General features: G+C 41.0%; 1 protein-coding gene across 2 annotated transcripts in view; it reads right to left on the reverse strand.

The window, feature by feature from the left end:
• The window catches only part of MYRFL (myelin regulatory factor like), a 122,256-nt gene that overhangs the window by 75,862 nt on the left and 19,020 nt on the right, over nucleotides 1–27,374 (reverse strand). The window contains exons 1-4 of one of the 2 annotated variants that reach the window (XM_069584664.1): nucleotides 18,522–18,861; nucleotides 16,423–16,513; nucleotides 913–980; nucleotides 564–816 (exon numbers count right to left, since the gene is read on the reverse strand). In XM_069584664.1, coding sequence (XP_069440765.1) covers nucleotides 564–703 — 140 coding nt within the window. In that variant the 5' untranslated portion in view covers nucleotides 704–816; nucleotides 913–980; nucleotides 16,423–16,513; nucleotides 18,522–18,861. Of the gene's footprint in view, nucleotides 1–563; nucleotides 817–912; nucleotides 981–16,422; nucleotides 16,514–18,521; nucleotides 18,862–27,374 lie in introns of those variants that run through there. The other variant, XM_069584663.1, reaches the window with a different exon arrangement.

A 27,374-nucleotide genomic window follows, 5' to 3' on the forward strand; every position in this document is an offset into this window, starting at 1 on the left:
GCTTTCACAAATCACTTGAGTGGTCTAGCTGAGGCTTCAAACGCAAAGAGTGCTTTCTCATTCACCCAGAATTATCCCTCTACATTTCTGACATTTTGACTTTCCATCACACTTGGGTTCAGTGGGCTGTTATTTAAAAACTCGTCTAAAGCCAAGGGTACTGGGTATCTGATCTGTGTCTCAACACTGCCATCTACTGGAAAGGACTATACAGTTCATTCTACCAGCACTGGGGAGAGGGGCTGGCTGGACTTTCAAAACTAAGTATCTACAAACATCAACATGAATCAGTATACATAGGTATACATATGTCCCCTCCCTCTTGAACCTCCCTCTACCTTCCTCCCCACCCCACCCCTCTAGGTTGTTACAGAGTCCCAGTTTGAGTTCCCTGAGTCACACAGCAAATTCTATCTACTTTACATATGTTAATGTAAGAAGTAACACAATTCTGTAAAGCAATTATCCTTCAATTAAAAAATAAATAAATTTTCAAAAATTAATTTAAAAATAATAATAAAAAAAAGAAGACAAACAAGTAAACTAAGTATCTAGCCCTTTACCCAGGACTGTGGCACAGAGGCTGCTGATGGTAAGAACAACCAATTCCCCCAGACACAGACTGGTCCAGGGGGCTCGTGAGGTGACTGGCGTCTGGGTAGCAGTTGTGAAAGGCACTGTGGGGATGGCCAGAGCTGCTCATTTCAGACGAGCTGTGCAACTGGTGTGCAGGCGGAATCCCAGGTGCATTTGCCGAATGGAGGAGGCCAACTGGTGTCCCCGGGGCTGTAGGCGTCAGAGTCGGACAGCATGCACCTGGGGGAACACGCAAGTGAGGGAGGCCTCTCTTTCCCGCCACACAGGGCCCAGGAGAAATGCAAGACTTGTGAGAGGGAGGTGTGTCGCACTCACCTTTGACCTGTGGAGGATAGCAGGAATCTGATGCAGAATAGGGTGGGGTGTCCGGGAGCTGGCCTTGCCTGGGGATGAGAGACAGGCATTGCTTTTTTGTTGTAACCTATTTCATCATTATAGTTTTGTCACAAACTGGTAGTGTGTGCAGCAGCCCCCGGGGAGGGTTCTAGGTGCTCCTGGGGGCCAAAGCCCACCAGACCACGCCCAGCGTCTTGTTGACTGGGCTTCAAGTCAAGCAGACCTGGCTCTGAATCCCAGCTCTTCCACTTCCTAGCTGTGGATCCATGAACAAGTACTTATGCTCTCCAGGCCTCCATTTCCTCACCTACAAAGTGGGAATAATCATGATGCCTCTTCAGAGCATCATAGTGAAAATTAAATGAGATACTGTGTATAAAGCCCATAACATACACCCCAAACACAATGAGTACTCAATAAAGTCTAATTAACATTAGCGTTGCTTCTTGACATTCTCAAAGCACTTACACCAGAGAGACGGTTGGGCCAAAGCAGTATAAAATATCACTACTAAGGCCCTGGCTTTCCATCTGTGTTCTGGGGAATCCTAAAGGTCTTGGAAGGAGTTCAGGTGTTTTATAAAAGAAAAATTGTAAATACCTGGAGGGGAAAATATTACAACTTTTTTCTGTTTTATATATTAAGGTGCAAGTAAAATTTTATTTTTTAAAAAAATGAGTACCACCACTAAAAAAAAGTGTGAAAATTTCTGTTTAAAAAAACAACTCTACATATGTATACTTATGTATACCCACTGTTGTATGGCAGAAACCAACACAACATTGTAAAGCAATTATGCTCCAATTTTTTTTTAAAATGTTATTACAAGATAATGTCTATAAAAAGTAAAAAACCACAAACCTATCTTTTATGTTCAAAAAGTTTCTTATGGCTCTGATTCTAAGTGATGTATAAGCATCACCATCTTCCACCTGACTCCCTTGCTGGAGAGTAAACTATCTTGTTTTTCTTGGTTAAGATTTCAACCTCATGCAATAAAGAGAGAAGCGAAAGTTGCTCAGTCATGTCCGACAATTTGCTACCCCGTGGACTATATAGTCCACGGAATTCTCCATGCCAGAATACTGGAGTGGGTAGCTGTTCCCTTGTCCAGGGGAATAAAGTCAGAAGCCTGTCTTTATAAAGGTAATATAGAAACAATATAGAAAAGCTATATTTTCTCCTTAAGTTGGTCCTTTATAGTTTATTCATTTTTATTAATGAGAGAACATTCATTATCCTTCCTCCCAAAGCTCCACCCAAATGAAAGTAAAAAGGAATAAAGAAACACAAACATAAAAGGACACAGAGTCCATGAGTAGCGACCACAACTGACCATATTCCAGTAACAGTGTGGCAGACAGAAGTAGGATAGATGGTAACCGAATTAGCAGAAGGGAAAAGCAAAAACAAGACTGCCTGGGGATGGCAGAGGGGATGTAGGAGCCAACAAGACTTTTCCAAGTTGAATATAACTCCAGCAAAGCCCAAAACACTGATGTCACCAGCAGCCTCTGAACCCAGGGATAAGGTGGAGCTAAAAGTGAAAAAAACTGGGACTTCTCTGGTGGTCCAGTGGCTATGAATCTGAAGGTTCCCCACCCCTGGTGGGGGAGCCAAGATCCCACATGTCTCAGGGCAGCTAAGCCCACGTGCCACAATTCCAGAGCCCTCATGCCATGCTGTGTGCCACAACTAAGACCCTATGCAGTCAAAGAAACATATAAAAATATGAAAAATGAAAGTGAAATAAGTGAGTGAAAGTTTAAAGAAGGAATAGCTGGACCCTTAGATCAGCTTCCCCAACCTGCATAGTCTGGCAACTACCTCCATCTCCCCAACAGAAACTGGAAAGATTTTTATTCTCCAGAGAAACAGATCCCGGGTGATTGTAGAGCTTTGGGACCAAAAAATGGAAGGACTCATTAAAAGTCTAAATGCTGAAAGGTGAGACCCTTCTTCAACTTGGCTTTGCAAGCAACCAAGCTGATTTCCCACAGTAAGAAGATTGCTTCCTAAAAAATTCAGCGTCCTCAGGACAGGAGAGGGGGGAATGAGATTTGGAATTGAAAAGAAATAAAATGGCCAATCCCTGCCTGATCACCCTATAGTGAAACTCATTCTTTAAGATAGTGGTTTGCCAAATAAGTTCTTAAACAGGAAAAAGCACTAAAAGACCAGACATTTTTCAGAGAGCCTTAACCACTGAAGACAGAACAAACAACTAGATTCAAAAGGAATGCAAAAGAGTCACAGAGTTCTACATCTAATAAGACTGGTAAGCTCCAACCAGACTTGACCCTCCCAAAGATAAAAATATCAACTCTGGGAAATTTTATATATATATAGTTGTTGTTTTTCAGTTGCTTAGTTGTGTCTGACTCTTTGCGACCCCATGGACTGCGACATGCCAGGCTTTCCTGTTCTTCACCATCTCCTGCAGCTTGCTCAAACTCATGTCCATTGAGTCGATGATGCCATCCAACCATCTCATCCTCTGTTGTCCCCTTCTCCTCCTGCCCTTAATCTTTCCCAGCATCAGGGTCTTTTCCAAGGAGTCATCTCTTCACATTAGGTGGCCAAAGTATTGGAGCTTCAGCTTCAGCATCACTCCTTCCAAAGAGTATTCAGGGTTGATTTCCTTTAGGATTGACTGGTTTGATCTACTTGCAGTCCAAGGGACTCTCGAGTCCTCTCCAGCATCGCAATTTGAAAGCATCAATTCTTCAGCACTCAGCCTCTTTATCATCTTTGTTATGGTCCAACTCTCACATCTGTACATGACTGCTAGAAAAACCATAGCTTTGACTCTGCAGCCTGGTGGGCTACAGTCCAGAGGGTCACAAAGAGTCAGACACAACTGAGGAACTCAGCACACACTCATGCATATACCTGAAAATACTGAGAAGTAGACAACAGGAAGAAGATCTTGGAGGAGTTCTGAAACTTAGAAGAAAGTAATGGCATAGGGTGAGTTGGCTATTTACAGCTTTCAGCCTCAGGGCCAATCGAATAGCTAAAACTCCAATGTGTGTTAGTTGCCAGGTTTCTCTGTCCTTGGGATTTTCCCGGGAAGAATCCTGGAGTGGGTTGCCATTTCCTTCTCCAGGGGATCTACCTGACCCAGGGATCAAAACCCAGTCTGCCACAATGCAGGCAGATTCTTTACTGTCTGAGCCACCAAAACTCCAATAGAAACCCACAGTCTTTCAAGACTGAAGAATCAGAGAACAGAGCTGGGGGCAAACATAGCTACTGAAAGTGAGAGGGAAATCTTGGGAAAGAGGGATACAGAGAGGGGAAACCCTAAATTCTGTGTAAAAACCCTGGTCAAATGTGTGGCTGAACCATGAACCATCAACATGTCTTACAGAGGAATAAAAGTAGAAGAGACTTTTTAAAAGACAAATAATAAAGTGGCAGAATTAAATGCAATATCAATAATTGCATTAAAGGTTAATGGATTATATACTCCCATTAAAGGGAAGATATTGGAAGAATGAATTTTTAAAAAGCAAGGCCCAACTATATGTTGCCTGCAAGAAACACTTTAAAGACTGATTAGTTGAAAATTAATGGAGAAAGAATATGAGTATGGGAAGACAGAAGTGATTTCATGAATAACAGCTAAAATAGACTTAAAAAATAAAGAGACTCATTCAATAATAATAGAATAAATGGCAAAGTGTGGTCTCCTGGGGGTTGAAAGGAAGGCAAATTAAAAGGAGTGCAAAATAGATGTTCTCTTGAGCTGGTTGAAGTTAGTACATCCAGGACATCTGCATGCTGCCTCCAAAGCAGCCAGGATTCCTTTCAGATTGCAGCCAGGCTGGATTCAGCACTTACTGAGTGCCTAGTATGTGCTCATGACTCTACTAGACACCAGGCAGGACTTAACAGTGCTAAGATGTGGGCTTCCTGGGACTTCCTGGCGGTCCAGTGGTTAAGACTTGTGCTTCCACATCAGTGGGCATGGGTTTGATCCCTGGTGAGGGAAATAAGATTCCTCATGCCCTGCGGTAAAGCCAAAAAAAAAAAGACATGGGCTTCCCATGAACACCCAGCTGGGACTATTCACAATTCTACAACCCAGTCCTCAGTTTTCTCCAGTGACTCCACCCGACACCTTCACATGCCACCTGCATCTTCTCTAAAGCTCTATTGCACAGTGACATCACCTCAGCAGAGTGCCCTGTACAGAGTTATTACTTAATAAATATGAATTACTGTTTTTACCTGACATATGGCCATAAATATGTGTGTGTATATAAATTCATATATCAAGAGAATTTTCCTGACCACCAGTCTAACCTGGTAGAGTCTTCTCCCACCCCTTGCATTCTACCCTCCTACCCTACAGTTACTTTTCTTCATCTTACTGAACAACTTTATACAATCCGTCACTGTCTTTCTCTTCCCACTGGAGTCCGTAAGGACCTTGGAGTGCTAAGAGTGAATGCTGAAGGCATAGGAAGAGCTCTCCCCAGGAGCAGGCAATAAGGAAATGCATTGTCTTCTGAGAACTTAAAAACCAATACTTAAACCCACAGAAAGACAATTTGTTCTTTGTCATTATAACCACACACCACTAAATCAAAGAAAAGTGCCTGGGTGCCCTGCAGGGCAGACTGCTTTACCACACTGTCCTCGGTAAACTGTTAGCAGGAACTTCATTGTTTTGTTTACTGTTGTACCCCATCATGCAATTACAAAGATTGCTGTTACTGAAAGTATTTTCTCCAGATTTTCATGTGTATGATTCATGTCCTCCCACACAGACATTCACTTATGAGCGTGTCTTAATACTGTGTGTGTGTGTGTGTGTGTGTGTGTGTCTCCCGCATTGTGCCCGCTGGCAAGCATGAAGAAGTGAAGTCACTCAGGCGTGTCTGACTCTCTGCGACCCCATGGACTGTAGCCTGCCAGGCTCCTCCATCCATTGGATTTTCCAGGCAAGGATACTGGAGTGGGTTGCCATTTCCTTCTCCAGAGGATCTTTCCAACCCAGGGACTGAACCAGGGTCTCCTGTGTTACAGGCAGACTCGTTAAAGTCTGAGCCACCAGGAAAATCCATGTCTTAATACTGTGTGTGTATGTGTGCGTGTGTGTGTGTCTCCTGCATAGTACCCACTGGCAAGCATGTAGTAGGCACTTAATAAATAAGTATTTGATCAAGCTTGGTACCCCCCACCTGGAAGCTGGGATGGGAAAGGGCCTTGGCAGAAATGTCATCACCAGATAAAGTTGCCCAAGAAAATCATTTTATGATAGGGCAGTGGAAGCAAGAAAAGCATGGTGCAAAGCAACTATCCTACAATTAAAAAAAAAAAAGACAAGCAAGCTGCCACCCCTCATCTTCAGCCCTATCTTGGCAAACTGCAAAGACCCTGACCCTCTCACCACTCTCTCCTGCTGCTTGAGAAATAGACAACTTTTACTTTTTAAAAAATTTTTATTTTTACTTTATTTTACTTTACAATACTGTATGGGTTTTGCCATACATTGACATGAATCCACCACGGGTGTACATGCGCTCCCAAACATGAACCCCTCTCCCACCTCCCTCCCCATAACATCTCTCTGGGTCATCACCGTGCACCAGCCCCAAGAATGCTGTATCCTGCATCGGACATAGACTGGCGATTCGATTCTTACATGATAGTATACATGTTACAATGCCATTCTCCCAAATCATCCCACCCTCTCCCTCTCCCTCTGAGTCCAAAAGTCCGTTATACACATCTGTGTCTTTTTTGCTGTCTTGCATACCAGCCATATTTTTCACAGAACTAGAACAAATAATTTCAAGATTTGTATGGAAATACAAAAAAACCTCGAATAGCCAAAGCAATCTTGAGAAAGAAGAATGGAACTGAAGGAATCAACTTGCCTGACTTCAGGCTCTACTACAAAGCCACAGTCATCAAGACAGTATGGTACTGGCACAAAGACAGAAATATAGATCAATGGAACAAAATAGAAAGCCCAGAGATAAATCCACACACATATGGACACCTTATCTTTGACAAAGGAGGCAAGAATATACAATGGAGTAAAGACAATCTCTTTAACAAGTGGTGCTGGGAAAACTGGTCAACCACTTGTAAAAGAATGAAACTAGATCACTTTCTAACACCGCACACAAAAATAAACTCAAAATGGATTAAAGATCTAAATGTAAGACCAGAAACTATAAAACTCCTAGAGGAGAACTAGGCAAAACACTCTCTGACATAAATCACAGCAGGATCCTCTATGATCCACCTCCCAGAATACTGGAAATAAAAGCAAAAATAAACAAATGGGATCTAATTAAAATTAAAAGCTTCTGCACAACAAAGGAAAATAAACAACTTTTAGAGAGGACCTACTCTGGTCCAGTCACTGAGCTAACCCTTTGCATGTGTTGCCTCATCTAATGTCTGCTATGACTGTCTTTGCCCCTAACCCCCAGACAATGAAACTGAGACTTGATGAGGTTAAGTAATTTACCCGAGATTATTCATCTGGCAGCCAGTCAAACTGGAGTCAAAAGATCTAGCATCAGAGTTTATGCTCGAAGAGATCAAGGTGTTGGCGTCTCTGGTGGCTCTGTGGTAAAGAATCTGCCTGCCAGTGAAAGAGACGTGGGTTTGGTCCCTAATCTGGGAACATCCCACATGATGCAAAGCGACCAAGTCCGTGCACACAGCCACTGATCCTGTGCTCCGGAGCCCGGAAGCCGGCGGGCCTGGAGCCTGCGCTCTGCGACAGAAGCCCGTGCCCGCAACCATAGCGCAGCAACCAAGACCCCGCGCGGCCGAAAAGAAACAAATGAGACTATCTTTTAAAAAAGAATATGGTGTTTTTCGATACAGATATTTAAATATCTTAAACTCTTGACTGTAGGTTATGTCATTTTTTACAAATATCTTTAGAATTGATAAGTCATTGGTAATGCTTTAGCTCAGGATTCTGTTTAGCTTTCCTCCTACTGCATCCGTTTGAACCCAGAAATCAAACTGGTCGATGAACCCAGCCTTCAAAATGCTCATCTCACAGAATTACACAGACTATCCCACTCTCTTTCGCAACATCACAGTGAACAGTTGATCAGCCCTACTATACCAGTGGCAGAACTAAAACATGCAGCTGGTCATTGACTCCTAACTCGTTTTGCCATCCAACTCCAATAAGCCAAGTCCAAAGTGAAACCTGGGCTTCCCTGGTGGCTCAGCAGTAAAGAATCTGCCTGCAATTCAGGAGACATGGGTTCAGTCCCAGGGTTGGGAAGATCCTCTGGAGAAGGAAATGGCCACCCACTCCTGTATTCTTTCCTGGAGAATCCCATGAACAGAGGAGCCTGGTGGGCTACAGTCCATGGGGTCACAAAGAGTCAGACACGACTTAGCGGGTAAACAACAACAAAGCGAAACCCAGAATACCAGATGCTTAAACTCAACCCTTAGAATGAAATGACATGAAACCTGGCGTTGATTCTTCATGGGCCTAATATGTCTGTAAGTTCCTCTCCTGTGAAGTCACCCGTGGAAATCTGTGATTGGATGTCACCTCACTGCCCTAAATTAGTTCCCTCTTAACCCATCAGCAGCATCTCGAGGCCAGCCTAAAGCTTGGTGTGCCATTTACCTCCTTGAACACACTCAAACCAGACTGGATTACTTGGTTTGGGTCTTGGGAAGTGGTGGGGAAGGACATATATGCATGTGATCTAAAGTAGGGCTTCTCAGACTGTAACATGTATGTGAATCCCACAGGGATCCTGGTGAAAGAGCAGACTTAGACTCAGCATTCGGGGTCAGGGCTTGAGGTATGACATTCTTAGCTTTCAGGCGATGCTGATGCTATGGCAACCTCACCCACACTTTGTGTAAAGGAAGGAAGAAGGAAAACCTCTGGGCATTTTTGAAGAAAACAAAGCCTGTCTTGAAGATCCACTGGTCACTTTTCCAGAGTCTTCTTTCCTCTACACACATACACATACACACACACACACACACACACCACACACACACACACCACACACACCACACACACACACACACCACACACACACCACACACACATACCACACACACACACCACACACACATACACACACACACACACCACACACACACCACACACACCACACACACCACACACACACCCCACACACACCACACACACACACCACACACACATACACACACACACACCCCACACACCACACATACACACACACACACACCACACACACACATACCACACACACCACACACACACACACACACACCACACACACACACACACACACACACCTCTTGTCCTATCTCACTGTAACCTCCAGGAGTTTATGCTGCCCCCTAAGTCTCTAGCCTCCTGCTCTACAAGCAGTACTCTGTACCTGGACATTTCCCAGGGTGTTCAGCCACCACAGTTCACCCTTGTTTTTAGTGGGTAACTGTCAGGCTAACCTAGCAAATCAGAGGACTTCAGCCTGCTCCTCCTGCTCCTCCTGGTCAGACAGCTGCCCTGGACTCTCCACACAAGGAAACACAGGGGCGAGGGCAATTGTAAGAACGTCTCATCCTAACAATCCCCAGTTCAACATACCAATTAGAGTCACACAGAAAGATGAGATTGTCTTGAGCAGCACATTCCAATGCTTATATATGGGCCCATGCCTCCCAAAAGGGACTCCCAGCCATGTAAGTTTGAGAACACTACATACCATTTCCCTTTCACAGCTGCATATTAGCACAACAAAGGCTCTGAAAAGTCCTGCAGTAAAGAAATTTATCTAATTTTAACTCAGTAAGTCACAAGCTTATTTATTATTGACCATGGAATTTTAATTTTTTTCCCACAGCATATTATGGGACTACTTTTCCACAGAGCTTTTAGGGACAGCTGTTTCACATAGCCAAAATTTCATTTTTTAATGTATTTGAGATTTGAAAATATACCTATGAGATTCAAATTTGCTTTCAGAAATTGTGTAGCTTAATAGTCTCTTAAGTTGCTTAAAAGTTGTCATTGATAATTTTTAAAGTCACAATTCAAGGGCAATATGGTGGCTCAGACAGTAAAGCATTTGCCTATAATGCAGGAGACCTGGGTTCGATTCCTAGGTTGGGAATATCCCCTAGAGAAGGAAATGGCTACCCACTCCAGTATTCTTGCTTGGAGAATTCCATGGACAGAGGACACTGGCAGGCTACAGTCCAGGGGATTGCAAAGAGTCGGACATGGCTGAGTAGCTAACACTTTCACATAGTAGAGGGGAAGTAATACAGTGTTTGTAGTAAATTCATGCTTGAATCCCAGTTCTGCTACTTATTAGCTGTGAACCCAGGAAAGAAAACCTACATCCCAGGACTTCTGTGAGGAATACAACTAACCTGCAAAAAGAGAGCCTGGAATTTAGAGACACTCAACACTTGGGGTATTTGAATACATTATCCAGATTTATAATGATCACTGGACCAGCTCAGCAACTCCATGAGTACAGACTGGGGCTGCTTCCACTTGTTCTCTCTTGGATTTTTATTGCAGCTCCACTTAACTGCATGTACCTGAGCAAAGGTAGGTTATCTGATCATAGGACTTCTCTTTAACGTGCGAGAACTCTGACAGTCTTTGCAAACAATGGTTCAGGATCTGTCTGAGTCACAGCTTTCAGCACACAATTGTAGACACACTTCATGTGTTTCCCTGAGAGTCATGGAGTCTAAAAACATCTCCAAAATTATCAATTAATCCAAAAGATGCATGTAGAAGAAAAGGCAGGTGTTCTAGCGCCAGGCACATTTTAATTCCAGCTTTGTCTCTGATTAACCGATGAAGACTTACTTTGCATCTCAGCCTCTTCATGTCTAAAATATGGACAATACTGTGCCTATTTTGAAGAGTTAATGAAATGTGTAAAATCAAATATGTAATTAAATAAGTGAATAAATTACAAAGAATAACACCTAATAATTGGTGTATGTTCAACAATATTAACTCTCTCCTCTACTTCACTTCAAACTCTCAAAGGTAGAAAGTAAATCTGATTGAGCAAACTATGTCTGAATCTCAATAGCAATCATCCATGGCGAGATATCTGGTCTTGCTTGCAGGACCATTACTATCAGGGAGACTAAGATCCAATGACAGGTTTCTGAACACCCAGGTAGAAAGACAGCTCTTTGAATAAGACTTAAGACTTGTTCACTTTTCCCCACAAACAGCTAAAGTTCTTTCTGCTAGTTATAAAAGTGGTCCAGATGATTAAACAGATTCCGATGGGATAAGCTTTACCTTATCTTAAGAAGAAATCACGTGAGGGAAAGAAACTGGATAACTTCTGACGGACTATTTATAAGCAGAGATGGTTAGGGTAAACCCACTTGCCCATCCTTCTCGCAGGAATAATGGCAGCTACCTGGATGGACTGAGAGGAATATGAAAGCAGGCAGAGGGGCAATTTGTGTCTGGTGTCAGCCCATGCAGCCACCTGGAGCAAACAGCCAGCTCAGAGTGTGGGTCAGATATGTGGCAACCCATCAGTTGTGTGTGTGTGTGTGTGTGTGTGTGTATGTATGTGTGTGTGTGCTTAATTAGCCTGCAAAATGTTGAGCTTCCATTCTTCCCCACAGTCATTTTGGCATGGATGTTTTTTTGTTGGCAAAGAGCAACAAGAGCCAGGTACCAAAATACCTGCAAATAGCTTTCCCTGTTACTATTGAGATTCATGTCTTGTTTCACTCTCTGTCCTTCATGGGGGAGAGATGGAAGGGCATTTATAGGAACGTCGATGTGGGCTCAGCAACAGGAGGGAATGACAGAGGAGGGTCAGTGAACTTAAAGACAGATTAATAGAAATTATCCAATATAAAAAACAGAGAGGAAAAAAATGAACTGAGCCTCAGGGACCTATATACAACATCAAAAGTCTAACATATGCATCACTGGAGTCCTAGACAGAGGAAAGAAAGACATTGATACAGAAACATAAATGTGAAGAAATAATGACTAAAAACTTCCTAGATGTAGTGAAAAATAGAAATTTACAGTTTAAGAAGCAGAGCAAAACAGTATAATCTCAAAGAAAACCTTCCCGTATCCAGACACATTATAATAAGATTGCTAAAAATGTTATCTTGCAGGTAGAGAAAAATGATATATTATATATACAAGGAAGCAATGATTCAAATAACTGCTTATTTCTCATCAGAAACCATAGAGATCAGAAGACAGTACTGGGGGGAAAAGAACTGAGACCTCTAAATCCACAATCATTCTTGAGGACTTTGGCATTTCTCTTACAGTAATAGATAAAAGAAGTAGAGAAAAATCAGGAAAGTTGTGGAAGACTTGAACAACAATATTAACCAGCTTGAATACTTGACCCAACAACAGTGAATGCACAAAGCGCACAGGGAACATTCACAAGATAGATCGTGTCCTGGATCATAAAGCAAATCTTAACAAATTTAAAATAACTGGAATTATAGAATGTGTTCTCTGTCCATAAGGGAATTAAACAATGAATCAGTGACAGGAAAATTCCAAAATATTTAGAAATTAGATAAACCAATTCCAGCAACCCATGAGTTAAAGAGGATGTCTCAAGAAAAAATAGGAAATATTTTGAGCTGAAAGAAAACCAAAGAATAGCATATTAAAAACTGAGGAAGGCAGCTAAAGCATTGAATGATTAAATTAGAAAACAAAGAATGGTCTCAAATCAAGAACTAAGCCTCCAACTTGAGAAACTAAACAACAAGGAGCTGACTAAGCCCAAAATAAGCAGAAGGAAATAATAAGAATAGAAATTAGTGAAATTGAAAACAAACACAATGGAGGAATTCTTAAACTAATTAATGGCTTCATTAAGATTGCAGGACCCAAGCCCACTATATAAAAAACAAAAATAGTTCTATATGATGGCAATGAATAATTGGAACCTAAAATTTGGGAAAAAAAATTTAGAACCACTATTATTTACACTAACTCAAAGAAAAATCATGAAACACTTGGGTATAGATCTAAACAAAACATACAAGATTTGCAGCTAAAACTACAAACACTGATGAAAGAAAGCAACGAAAGCCTAAATAAACCGAGAGGTATAATATGTTCACAGGGCCTCCTTGGTGGCGCAGCAGTAAAGAATTTGCCTGCCAAGGCAGGAGATGCAGGTTCAGTCCCTGGGTTGGGAAGATCCTTTGGAGAAGGAAATGGCAACCCACTCCAGTATTCTTGTCTGGCAAATCCCGTGGATAGAGAAACCCAGGTGGGCTACAATCCATGGGGTCTCAAAAGAGTCAGACTAGACTTAGTGACTAACCAACAATTATGTCCATGGCTTCAGTCAGTTCAGTTCAGTCGCTCAGTCGTGTCCGACTCTGCGACCCCATGAATCGCAGCACGCCAGGCCTCCCTGTCCATCACCATCTCCCGGAGTTCACCCAGACTCACGTCCATCGAGTCCATGATGCCATCCAGCCATCTCATCCTCGGTCATCCCCTTCTCCTCCTGCCCCCAATCCCTCCCAGCATCAGAGTCTTTTCCAATGAGTCAACTCTTCACATGAGGTGGCCAAAGTACTGGAGTTTCAGCTTTAGCATCATTCCTTCCAAAGAAATCCCAGGGCTGATCTCCTTCAGAATGGATTGGTTGGATCTCCTTGCACTCCAAGTCCATGGCTTAGAAGACTCAATTTTCTTAAGATGTCGTATATGCATGCTCAGTTGCTAAGTCATGTCTCTTTTGAGACCCCATGGACTGTAGCCCACCTGGGTTCTTCTGTCCATGGGATTCGCCAGACAAGAATACTGGAGTGTGTTGTCATTCCCCTCTCCAGGGGATATTCCTGACCCAGGGATCGAACCTGCCTCTCCTGCATTGGCAGTCAGGTTCTTTACCACTGTACCACCTGGGAAGCCATTAAGATGTTGATTTTCCCCCAGATGGATCTCTAGACTTAATACAATTCTAGTCCACATCTCGGAGAAGGCAATGGCATCCCACTCAAGTACTCTGGCCTAGAAAATCCCATGGATGGAAGAGCCTGGTAGGCTGCTGTCCATGAGGTCGCTAAGAGTCGGACACAACTGAGTGACTGCACTTTCACTTTTCACTTTCAATCATTGGAGAAGGAAATGGCAACCCACTCCAGTGTTCTTGCCTGGAGAATCCCAGGGATGGGGGAGCCTGATAGGAGACCGTCTATGGGGTCGCACAGAGTCGGACACGACTGAAGCGACTTAGCAGCAGCAGCAGCGGTCTACATCTCAGCAAGATTGTTATAGATATAAACAAGCTGATTTTAATATTTATGTGAGGTCAAAGGAACTAGAATTATCAAAGTACTTTTGAAAAAGAAGACAAATTTGGAGAACTTATACTATATGGTTTTAAGACTTATGATTACAGTAATCAAGATAATGTGGTACTTGCAAAATAATACATACATGGCTCAATGGATCAGAATAAAGAGTCTAGATACAGACCCATACAAACATGGTCAACTAATTTTTTTTATAACAGCATAAAGACAATTTGATAGAGAAATATTATCCAACAAGGAATTCATAAAGCAACTGGACATCTATACACAAAGAAATTAATCTCAACTTGTATCTCAAAACTCGTACAAAAATTAATTAAAAATGGATTACAGGCCTAAATATAAAACTTAAACTTTTAGGAAAAAAACAGAAGAAAATCTCTAACAACTTGTTAGGCAATATCTATATTTCTTAGATATAAAACACAAAAGAAAAATTTGGTCTATTGGACATCATCAAAATTTAAAACTTCTGCTCTGGGAAAGACATTGTGAAGAGAATGAAAACACAAGTTACAGGCATGGAGAAAGTACTCATAATCACATATCCAACACTGTTCTAATATCCAGAATATTTAAAGAATTCTCTAAACTCCAAAATAAGAAAAATTCAGTTTTTCAAATGAGCAAAATATTTGAACAAACATTTTAACAAAGAAAATATATGAAAGGTAAACAACGACATGAAATAAGGCTCAACATCCGTTGTTGACAGGAAAATGCAAATTAAAACAAACCGGGATACCATGATAAACCTATTAGAATGGCTATAATAACATTTTTTTAAAAACCAATAATTCCAAGAACTGGTGATGAAGAGAAGAAATTGGCTATCTCATATATTGCTAGTGGTAATGCAATTTTATAAAGTTAAGCTTGTACTTATAACATGGTCCAGCAGACTTTATCCAAAGTGTTACCCTAGAGAAATTAAAACTTTTGATCATACAAACACCTATGCATGAATATTTATAAGAGCTATTTATAACTGTCAAAACTGGAAATAATCAAAATATCCTTGAATGAGTAACTGGACAAACTGCTACAACAGAGCTTGCTGCTGCTGCTGCTAAGTCACTTCAGTCGTGTCTGACTCTGTGTGACCCCATAGATGGCAGCCCACCAGGCTCCCCTGTCCCTGGGATTCTCCAGGCAAGAACACTGGAGTGGGCTTATCTCAGCAATAAAAAAGAATGAACAACAACAGCAAAAAGAATGGAAAAAAAAGACATTATGCTTAGTAAAAGAAGTCAGACTCATCGTATTATGTACCATAAGGCCTCACGTATATGACATTCTGGAAAAAGCAAAACTACAGGGACAGAAAAAGAAAGATTAGTGGTCAGCAGGGGTTAGGGGAGCATGATGGGTATGAGCACAAAGTGGAAATGTAGGGGAAATGTATCAGGTGAAGGAATGGTTGTGTGTGGTAACCATGGCAATAGTTACACAACTCTGTGAATTTCTCAAAATTCACAAAACCATACACAAGACAAAAATTGAATTTTATTGCTTATAAGTTGTTTCAAAAGAAAGTGGGCATGGCTATATAAATATTAGAAAATAAAAGCAGAAATCAATGACACAGAAAACAGAAAAACAATTAAGAATATAATTTTAACCAAAAGCTGGTTCTATAAAAGCTTAAGAAAACTGATAAACCTCTTGATAAATTATCAAGAAAAAAAGACATGAATATCAATGATATGATATCAATAATATCAATGACATGATATCAATGACAACACCTGTTGTTCACTATAGATTCTACAGACATTAAAAGTATAATAAGGAAATGTGATGAACAATTTTATGCCAGTAAATTTAATAGGTGATAAGTGAAATTTACAAAGCCATTCAAAGACATAAACTGCTTAAGCTGATAATTAATAATTGATAACCTGAATAGCCCCATGTCTATTAAAGATACAGAATTGGAAAAAAGGATCTTCCTATTAAAAAAAAAAACAAGCAAAACAAACCAAAAACCTCCAGACTTGGTTAGCTTCACTGATGAAATTTGCAGAAGGTTTATATTAATAGAAGAAATAATACCAACTCTACTTAAGCTCTTCTGAAAAGCAGAAGAGGAAGAAGCACTTCCCAGTTCATTTAATTATTTCATAATTTTTTAAACACCAAATGGAGAGCAGTGCTCTCATTACTTACAAGGCTCCCAAATCGAAGTCATTGCCCAAGAACTCCTCCAGTAGACTTGTATCCAGGGTGGGGTTCCCCAGAGTACCATTGGCACCTTGAGCTGCAAAGGCAAATTGAAAAATCTAGAGATTCATGAAGATTTCAGAGTGGTTGATCACTAACATTTCAAAGCAATTGAATGACATAATATATTTATTGAGAATGTAGTCTTCCTTCCATTCAAATATTTCCTTCAGAAATCTTTTTAGATGTTATCCTCTTCCAGTAGCCTTCCTTGACCACCCAAGGTTGGCTTAGGTGCCCATTTCTATGTGCTTTCATTAACACCATGTATTTTGCCTTATGTACTATTTTAATTGCTTGCTTTTGTGTTTGTTTCTATATCTAAATTCTCTAACTTCAGGGACTGTGTCTTTCTTATTGTATCTACAAGTATCTATGGTATAAAAAAAAGAAAAGATTTATTGGCTGGCTGGATGGACTGATGATTGGTTTGTTGGCTGGACAGTTTACTTCCAGTTAAGTCATCAAGAAGTTCAATATCTGGCCTCGTGTTTTTGTTAGACTTCCCAAATATAACACAACAGTTCTGTCCTTTTTCTGGATTTACAAAATGAAAATGAGCTTATTGATTTCCTTCTGATCTTTATAAAGATACCAGAATATTTAACAATACAAAATAGGTTATAAAGAAGACAAAACAATCTTTCTTTGCAGATAACATGACTGTATACCTAGATAATTCAAGAGAAACAATTGACAACACAAGGAAATGATCAGAAAAGTCAATAAAGTAGACAGTTAAAAATTAACTACAGAGACTAATTACTTTTGTATATACAAAAAATGACTAGTCAATCATTCAAATAAATATAATGGGGGAAAAGAAGATTTCACTCAAAATAATGAAAAGCCTAAAATATCTAAACATATATTTGGGGACAATATATTTTTTTAAAAAAACAGCTAAGAAACTCTATGAAGTATCATAAAAAGAAATTTGACAAATGGAAAGGCCATCATTATTCTTAGACTAAAATAATCATTATCAAAGAGCTTTTACTAGACATTATTTAGGATGTCTGCCAAACCCACAGTCATTTTCTAAGACATTTGCCCTTATAAAAAGTCTTGAGTTACCCTTACAAGTACCTGAATCAGAGAAAAAAAAATTGGTTGGACAGTGACCAATTCAATTATTTCTCCTAAAATTTGAACTGCTAAACTTTAATGCTGGTGGGTAAGATTATGTCGCATAATAGCTCTGGCAGAGGACTAGAGTGATAGTCTAAATATTTCTGCCAGGTTCTTTACCCAGATCCTTCACCCAGGTCCTTCATGATTAGAGGGAGGCTGGTTGTTCCCCTTTTCAAAGTCTTATATGCATGCAGTAAACCCTTTTGAATTGATTTGTATGTTATCTGAAATCAAATAATCCCCAAGGAAATGGTTCTGAAAATCTTCTGGAAAAGTAAATACATAAAAATGACCAGAAAACTTATGGAGAGGGGGCGGGGGGGGGGCAATAATTACTAAGAAATACACAGATGAACACATCAAAGGAACACACATGAGCCCAGGATATATCAAGAAATATTACATATGTATGGACTAAATCTGATAGACAGAGTGCCTGATGAACTATGCACAGAGGTTCGTGACATTGTACAAGAGACAGGGATCAAGACCACCCAGGTATAAAGACCATCCCCATGGAAAAGAAATGCAAAAAAACAAAATGGCTGTCTGGGGAGGCCTTACAAATAGCTGTGAAAAGAAAAGAAGTGAAAAGCAAAGGAGAAAAGGAAAGATATTCCCATTTGAATGCAGAGTTCCAAAGAATTGCAAGGAGAGATAAGAAAGCCTTCCTCAGTGATCAATGCAAAGAAATAGAGGAAAACAACAGAATGGGAAACGCTAGAGATCTCTTCAAGAAAATTAGAGATACCAAAGGAACATTTCATGCAAAGATGGGCTCAATAAAGGACAGAAATGGTATGGACCTAACAGAAGCAAAAGAGATTAAGAAGAGGTGGCAAGAATACACAGAAGAACTGTACAAAAAAGATCTTCACAACCAAGATAATCATGATGGTGTGATCACTCACCTAGAGCCAGACATCCTGGAATGTGAAATCAAGTGGGCCTTAGAAAGCATCACTACGAACAAAGCTAGTGGAGGTGATGGAATTCCAGTTGAGCTATTTCAAATCCTGAAAGATGATGCTGTGAAAGTGCTGCACTCAATATGCCAGCAAATTAGGAAAACAGCAGTGGCCACAGGACTGGAAAAGGTCAGTTTTCATTCCAATTCCAAAGAAAGTGAAAGTGAAGTCACTCAGTCATGTCTGACTCTTTGTGACCCCATGGACTGTAGCCCACCAGGCTCCTCAGTCCATGGAATTTTCCAGGCAAGAGTACTGGAGTGGGTTGCCATTTCCTTCTCCAGGGGATCTTCCCAACCCAGGGACTGAACCCGGGTCTCCCCCACTGCAGGCAGATGCTTACCATCTGAGCCACCAGGGAAGCCCAATCCCAAAGAAAGGCAATGCCAAAGAATGCTCAAACTAACACACAATTGCACTCATCTCACACGCTAGTAAAGTAATGCTCAAAATTCTCCAAGCTAGGCTTCAGCAATATGTGAACCGTGAACTTCCAGATGTTCAAGCTGGTTTTAGAAAAGGCAGAGGAACCAGAGATCAAATTGCCAACATCTGCTGGATCATCGAAAAAGCAAGAGAGTTCCAGAAAAACATCTATTTCTGCTCTATTGACTATACCAAAGCCTTTGACTGTGTGGATCGCAATAAACTGTGGAAAATTCTGAAAGAGATGGGAATACCAGACCACCTGACCTGCCTCTTGAGAAACCTATATGCAGGTCAGGAAGCAACAGTTAGAATTGGACATGGAACAACAGACTGGTTCCAGATAGGAAAAGGAGTACGTCAAGGCTGTATATTGTCACCCTGCTTATTTAACTTATATGCAGAGTACATCATGAGAAACGCTGGGCTGGAAGAAGCACAAGCTGGAATCAAGATTGCCGGGAGAAATATCAATAACCTCAGATATGCAGATGACACCACCCTTATGGCAGAAACTGAAGAGGAACTAAAAAGCCTCTTGATAAAAGTGAAAGAGGAGAGTGAAAAAGTTGGCTTAAAGCTCAACATTCAGAAAACGAAGATCATGGCATCTGGTCCCATCACTTCATGGCAAACAGATGGTGAAACAGCATCAGACTTTATTTTGGGGGGCTCCAAAATCACTGCAGATGGTGATTGCAGCCATGAAATTAAAAGACGCTTACCCCTTGGAAGGAAAGTTATGACCAACCTAGACAGCATATTGAAAAGCAGAGACATTACTTTGTCAACAAAGGTCCAAGGCTATGGTTTTTCCTGTGGTCATGTATGGATGTGAGAGTTGGACTGTGAAGAAAGCTGAGAGCCGAAGAATTGATGCTTTTGAACTGTGGTGTTAGAGAAGACTCTTGAGAGTCCCTTGGACTGCAAGGAGATCCAACCAGTCAGTCCTAAAGGAGACCAGTCCTGGGTATTCATTGGAAAGACTGATGCTGAGGCTGAAACTCCAATACTTTGGCCACCTCATGTGAAGAGCTGACTCATTTGGAAAGACCCTGATGCTGGGAGGGATTGGGGGCAGGAAGAGAAGGGGATGACAGGGGATGAGATGGCTGGATGGCATCACTGACTCGATGCACCTGAGTTTGGGTGAACTCTGGGAGTTGGTGATGGACAGGGAGGCCTGTCATGCTGCAATTCATGGGGTCTCGAAGAGTCGGACATGACTGAGTGACTGAACTGAACTGATGGACTAAATATATATATATGTGTGTGTGCTAAGTTGCTTCAGTCATGTCTGGCTCTTTGTGACCCTAGGGACTGTAGCCTGCTAGGTGTCTCTGTCCTTGGGATTTTCAGGCAAGAATACTGGAGTGGGTTGTCATGCCCTCCTCCAGGGGATCTTCCCAACCCAGTGATCAAACCTGCGTCTCTTGAGTCTCCTGCATTGGCAGGAGGCTTCCTTACCACTAGCACAACCTGGGAAGCCTCATAATACATATTATATTTACATATGTGTATATATATATACACACACACAATAGGTACATGATAAGCATATCCTTTCACACTAGTGAGGAAAGATTAATTATTCAATATATGTTGTGGGGAAAATTGGTTATACATCTGGGAGAAAAAAACCTGGATTATTTTCTTGTTCCCACGCCAAAATTCCAGATAGATGGAAAATTTCAACATAAATAAATAAAACCATAGAAAGAAAACATCAGTGACTATACTTATGATCTTGAGATAGAGAAGATTTTTTCAAGCATGGCACAAAAGTCAAAAATTATTTTTTAAAAAAACCTTGATAAAATTTCATTATATACATTTTTTTGTGCAGGGAAGAATTTTTAATGGATTATTTTAAAATAATTTCTAACCTAAAGAGAAACTACAGGAATACAAAGAAAGTCACACATAACCTTCACCCACATTTATCAGTTATTAACACTGTTAACATTTATTAACATTTTTATTATTCGTGCTCTCTCTCTCTCTCTCTCTCTCTCTCTCACACACACACACACACACAGATACATACTCACCTACACATATCATTTTGAATCACTTGAGAACAGGTGCCTTCATCCCTGACTCCTTCAGTATATCTTCCTCAGTATAACCATTATCTTTCCAACCACAATTCAATTATCAAAATCAGAAAACTTACTATTGATACAGTTTTATTATACAATCTACATTCCACATTCAAATTTTGCCAATTGTCTTAATAAATGTCATTAATAGCATTTTTTTCTGGTACATAATTAAATCCAGGGGAACGTAATACATTTAGTTTTCATGGTTCTATAGATATTTTTAAAGGCTATAGGCTGTTTTATAGAACGTGCTTCAGTTTTAGTTTGCCTCATGTTTTCTCAAGGTTAAATTCAAATTTTGTGTGTTTGGCAAGAGAATTACATAAATGATATTACATCTTTCTTAGTGCCTTATATCAGGAGGACCATAATATCATTATTATTGATACTAATTTTCACCTCTTGGTTAAGGTACTACCTGCCAACTTTCTCCACTATGAATTTACTACTATTCTTTCTGTAATTTGTGGCAAAATACTTTGAAATATGCAAATATTCTGTTCCTCATTAAATTTTTATCTAGTAGTTTTAGTATCCATCAAAGATAATAAGCATTTTAATCCACAAGGAAAGTTGAAAACAAAGTGAAGGAATATTTTCAGTATACATGAGAAAGTAACTATCCATAATACCCAAAATATTCTTTCAAATCAGTAAAGTAACAGCTACACTTCAATAGAAAATAGTAAAAGACTTAAAGAGGCAGTTCATAAAATGAAAAATCAAACTGGTTAATAACTGCACATAATATATTAAACTTTACTAAGAAACAATTTAAAATATAAGAAAATTTTCTTTTTTTCTTACAAAATTAGCATATATTCAAGGAATTAATAAAATCCACTGTTAATGATGATAGAAATAAGATGACCCTTTTATGCACTGCTGACAGGAATACATATTAAATAATCTATCTAAAAAGAGCTGGCAGATGTTTCAAAAAAGCTGAATGTGTGTATATACTCTGATCCCAAAAATTCACTTAATATGCTTATGATAATAGACCTGCTATAATAATAGAAAATTGAGAATAGATGACCATTAATTGACATTCACTTAATGAAATACTATGCAGTCATTTAATAAATTCTATAACAATTCAAGAGAAAGTAGTTTGCAAAATCTTTACCTACCCAATTTGTTTTCAAATATAAATGCAACAGACAGACAATTCCAAAATTTAAAAGTTTAGAGTAGAAAGCCTCATGACTTCCTCTTGAAAATAACTCCTTGGCAGTGAAATTCTACCAAGCAAAAATGATTCAAAAGAAAGAATGCAGAAATATAGAAATTGAAGGGGCAAAACAGTGATGAACAGTGAACACAGGACTTAAACTGAATAGCTGAGGGAAATACGGTTACAGATCACAACGGAAAAGTAAGAAGCCCTTAAAAAGGAAAAAGCATCAGCAACAAAATTCACCAGATAGGGAGGGGAAAATGGGAAGACGTGATAGCAATCTCTCTGTTATTCATATCTCAGAGTTCATCTTCATTACACTAAATCTCAACCATTGAGTAAAGAACTAACTGTTCCAGCTTTGTAGTGACTTTCAAATCCCCTTTCTTAATCTTGGAAGAATCATTTAGAACTATCTCTAATAGTAAAGAAACAATTATTTAAATTCTATAATTCCTTCAGTTTCCCTTCAAGTTCTTTTTATCTTATTAAATTCAATTTTAATTGAATAAAATTAACATTTATATTTAATATCAATATTTTATTTAAATAGTACATGTGAGCTAAGATCCATTTTTTACAAAATTATTTCTACCATCTATCTAGTTATCCTTCCATCTATAGATATTCATAGAGAAGATGAAACAATATTCTACAACTGTTGACAGTACGTAGATGGTAGGATTTAGAGTGATTTATAATTTTTTTTCAATTCCTATTACACACTTTGGAAAATTATTTTTCACTTTGCACAATTTTGAATAAAATGATTTTCTAAAACAAGTGAGAAATAAATTGCTAAAATAGATAAAAAACATAAAACCTAAACTAAACCAAAAGCCCTGGAGTAAATAGAGAAAATTTCCACTCATGACTATCACCCTATACTAGCATAAAAGATAAAAGTCCCAGTGGCATCATGAGTTATGTTCTAAAACATGATAATTCTTCTGCCTGCCATTTTCACAATTCTGGAACGTAAAGAAAGAAGTTCAGTTCAGTTCAGTTGCTCAGTCGTGTCCGACTCTTTGCGACCCCATGAACCGCAGCATGCCAGGCCTCCCTGTCCATCACCAACTCCCGGAGTCCACCCAAACCCATGTCCATGGAGTTGGTGATGCCATCCAACCATCTCATCCTCTGTCGTCCCCTTCTCCTCCTGCCCTCAATCTTTCCCAGCATCAGGGTCTTTTCCAATGAGTCAGCTCTTTGCATCAGGTGGCCAAAGTATTGGAGTTTCAGCTTCAAAATCAGTCCTTCCAATGAACACCCAGGACTGATCTCCTTTAGAATGGACTGGTTGGATCTCCTTGCAGTCCAAGGGACTTTCAATAGTCTTCTCCAACACCACAGTTCAAAAGCATCAATTCTTCGGTGCTCAGCTTTCTTCACAGTCCAACTCTCACATCCATCCATGACCACTGGAAAAACCATAGCCTTGACTAGATGGACCTTTGTTGACAAAGGAATGTCCCTGCTTTTCAATATGCTGTCTAGGTTGGTCATAACCTAGGTTGTGGACATTTCCCTGGTATAATTTCAATATGCATTATTTCAGCTGTCTATCCCACACACCCATATCCCTCATGTAATCCAGTGCCTTGAATTCCTCCTAGGGGTAGGGTACCTCGGTACTAGATCACTGCACTGTTTATATGAGTTGTCGGAGGGCCATTTCATCTTCAGCTTTGGGCTTGCTAATTCACCCATGGCATTAAAACAAAATTTTAAAAATCTTAAGCACCTCACAAATGGGAAAAATTGATGGGTGCTGAGACAGGCAGAAGAGAGGGAGGGGGAAAGGGAAGAGACAAAAGAGATCACCAGCTCCATTCAGTGACATGAACTCAGAGGGAGATGGACGGAAGATATCCCTAAAGGTCGAGATGGTCAGAAATGACCTCGTAGTGGGGCTTTGTCTTGAGCTAGACTTGGAGAAAGGATCAGATGGAGATGAGAAGAGACTCATTCCTTCTCTCATTGATTCAACCAGTACTTACTAAGCACCTACTATGCACCAAGCATTGTACAAGGTTCTGAGAACACAGCCTTGAGAAAAATTAACAAGATCCACTCAGGAGGCTTGCATTCGAATGGAGGGGAAGCGAGCCACAGTGGGGGAGGAGGTACATGACATATGAGAAACAATAAATAAATAGGACCTTTTTGGGTGGTGATGAAAATAAAATAGGATGGCATGATAGGCAGTTGAGGAAGGAGCTCCATTCAACCTGGAGGCTTTTCTCAGGAAGGCACCAGCTGTGAAGAATTGAGGGCAGAGTATGCTAGGAAGAGGAAACAGCCCCCAAGAGCCCGGGGGCTGGACTGAGATGGCTTGTCAGAGAAACAAACCATTCTAGTGTGGTCAGAGCACAGGAGCACAGAGGAGGAGGAAGGGAAGGTGCTCAAAGCAATGAGAAGCCTTTGGAAACTGAAATAATATGCTTTACATTTTTTTATTTGTTTGGCTGCATTTGGTCTTGGTTGCAGCACACGAGATCTTCGTTGTGTCATTGTGGGATCTTTCCTTGCAGCCCATGGACTCTCTAGTTGCCCCTCAAGGGCTCAGTAGTTGCCCGTGGGCTTGGTTGCTCTGTGGCTTGTGGGATCCTCCCAGAGCAGGGAATCGAACCCGTATTCCCTGCATCGCACAGTAGAGTCTTAACCACTGGACCACCAGGGAAGTCTCCCTCTAAATTTATAAAAGGTCACCATAGTTGCTTTGCAGGAAAGAACTATCCAGGACAAGAACAGTAGAAGGGAAATCAGCTTCAAGCCTGTCGCAGTTGTCCGGGGACTTTCAGAGGGAGTTTGGAGTTCTTACTCTGGAAAGGAGAAGCACTTTGCCTGACTTGACCAGTCCTCTTAACAGCTCTAGAGTGAGTGAAGTCACTCAGTCGTGTCTGACTCTTTGAGACCCCATAGACTGTAGCCTACCAGGCTCCTCCATCCATGGGATTTTCCAGGCAAGAGTACTGGAGTGGGTTGCCATTTCCTTCTCCAGAGGATCTTCCCAATCCAGGGATTGAACCCGGGTCTCCCACATTGTAGGCAGACGCTTTACCGACTGAGCCACAAGGGATTTCCAGTGTACAGAGAAGGCAACGTGATTACACAGGTTAACTAGCTCCCCCGGGGTCACACAGCTGTAAATGACCTGCAGCCAACAGGCCTGCCCTGATTTCCTGAAAGTGTTCTCGCTCCCATCCCCATCACTACTACCCCCAGCCTGTATTCCTCCTCCTCCCCAACAATGCCAGCCAACTGAGGGAAAGCAACTTGCTTTCAACTGGGCTTTGGTCAAGACAATTGCTAAGAGAAGCAGATGGAGGAAAAGATCTGTTTAGTTTTCCACTGAAGCCCCTGCTGGAGTCCCATCTGCTTTATACAGCCCACCCCACCCCACCCCCAAACACATACACACAACTCCCCACAGAGAAGTAGGAGGTGACCCATAGATTCTCAGACCTGACCTCTGTGCTGCTTGCATTACCTCACCCACCCTCCCCAACCTCCATCCCTAGGTAGAAATAGGAGATGGTCCACGGCATCCAGGACCTGCCTGTGTGACTTGTCCAAATTCCTTACTGAACCAAGAGAGATGAACCCCAGGCTAGCTGGCTTTCTCTAGGACTCCAAAACCACAGCTGTGCTTTCCAGACCCAAAGGAAATTATTCCACAATATAAATCTGTAGTGTCAGATAGAATTGTTTTCAGGAGGCTTTACACACACAGGGTGACACCCAAATGGCTCTTAAAATACATCACATGCTTTTTAAAAAATAATCACTTTGCTCTAAATGTCTTCAAAGCTGATCTATAACACCCAAACCTGCAAAGTGTGTGTTCTTGAGCATTCCACCCACTGTCAGGAAGGCTCAGGTCCAAACCTTGATGCCACCCTTTTCTAGATTTCTCTCTATGGCCCGGAAGGGCTGTCACCATCCTGCTCACAAAAGCTGAAACTGCCCAGGCCTCCAGGAGTCCCAGAGACCCACTCCCTTCATTGCTCTAAGGAAGCAAGGTCCTTTCACCCTAGCTCTCTGCCCCACTTCGAGGCACAGTGACAGCTGCAGGATGCTCACCTGTCCTGTTGCCCCTGGCCTCGGGCAGACCTCAATCCACCAGGGATGCCACAGACAAATCTAAGTTGCATCCACAAGACTCACTCATAGGCATACGTGTGCCTTTGGGGACACAGGGCTTCCCCGAAGTTATGAACAGGGGGCATACAGCAAGGACCTCCCTTTCTGTCTCCCTTCCACCCACCCAGCCACCACCAACCAGTCCTGTGTAAGGACCCTTCTTGTTTCCCTTCCAATATAACCCCCTCAAACCCAGGTGCCCCCTGTTCCTTTTTAACTACTCTTTCACTCTTTATCCCAAAACAGTGCTGCCCAGACTATTCAGACAACAGGTAAGATGACAAAATTTGTCTGTTAGGACAATTCTAGGATTAAAAAAAATTTTTTTTTGGCAGCCCCAGGTCTTAGTTTCATCATCTGGGATCCAGTTCCCTGACCAGGGATAGAACCAGGGATCAAACCTGGGCCCCCTGCACTGGGAGCACAGAGTCTTAACCACTGGACCACCAGGGAAGTCCCTTTAGGTTTTTTAGAGACTCTAAATAGCAACCAGTGTTCCCACCTCCTGCAACCCCCACCCTCATTGCCCTTTGAACTTAAACGTAGAGCTTCCCTCTGATGTACCAGTGCTCATGAGGAATTGTAGCATCATTGTTCGTAGATATGCCAAAGAAGGAGGGGGAGGGGAGGGAGAGGAAAAGATGGAGGATGGGAAGAGAAAGGAGACATCCATTTGCTTAAGGGTGTGTGCTCAGTTGCTTGAGCCACCCCTTTCGCCTTCAGTCTTTCCCAGCATCTGGGTCTTTACCAATGAGTTAGCTCTTGGCACTAGGTGGCCAAAGTATTAGAGCTTCAGCTCCAGCACCAGTCCTTCCAATGAATATTCATGGTTGATTTCCTTTAGGATTGACTGGTTTGATCTCCTTGCAGTCCAAAGGACTCTCAAGAAGAATAATAATCATAGAATAAAGATAATAAAAGCATTTACCTCAGGGAATT

This window comes from Ovis canadensis, chromosome 3 (genome assembly GCF_042477335.2).
Source record: "Ovis canadensis isolate MfBH-ARS-UI-01 breed Bighorn chromosome 3, ARS-UI_OviCan_v2, whole genome shotgun sequence".
Lineage (NCBI taxonomy): Eukaryota > Metazoa > Chordata > Mammalia > Artiodactyla > Bovidae > Ovis > Ovis canadensis.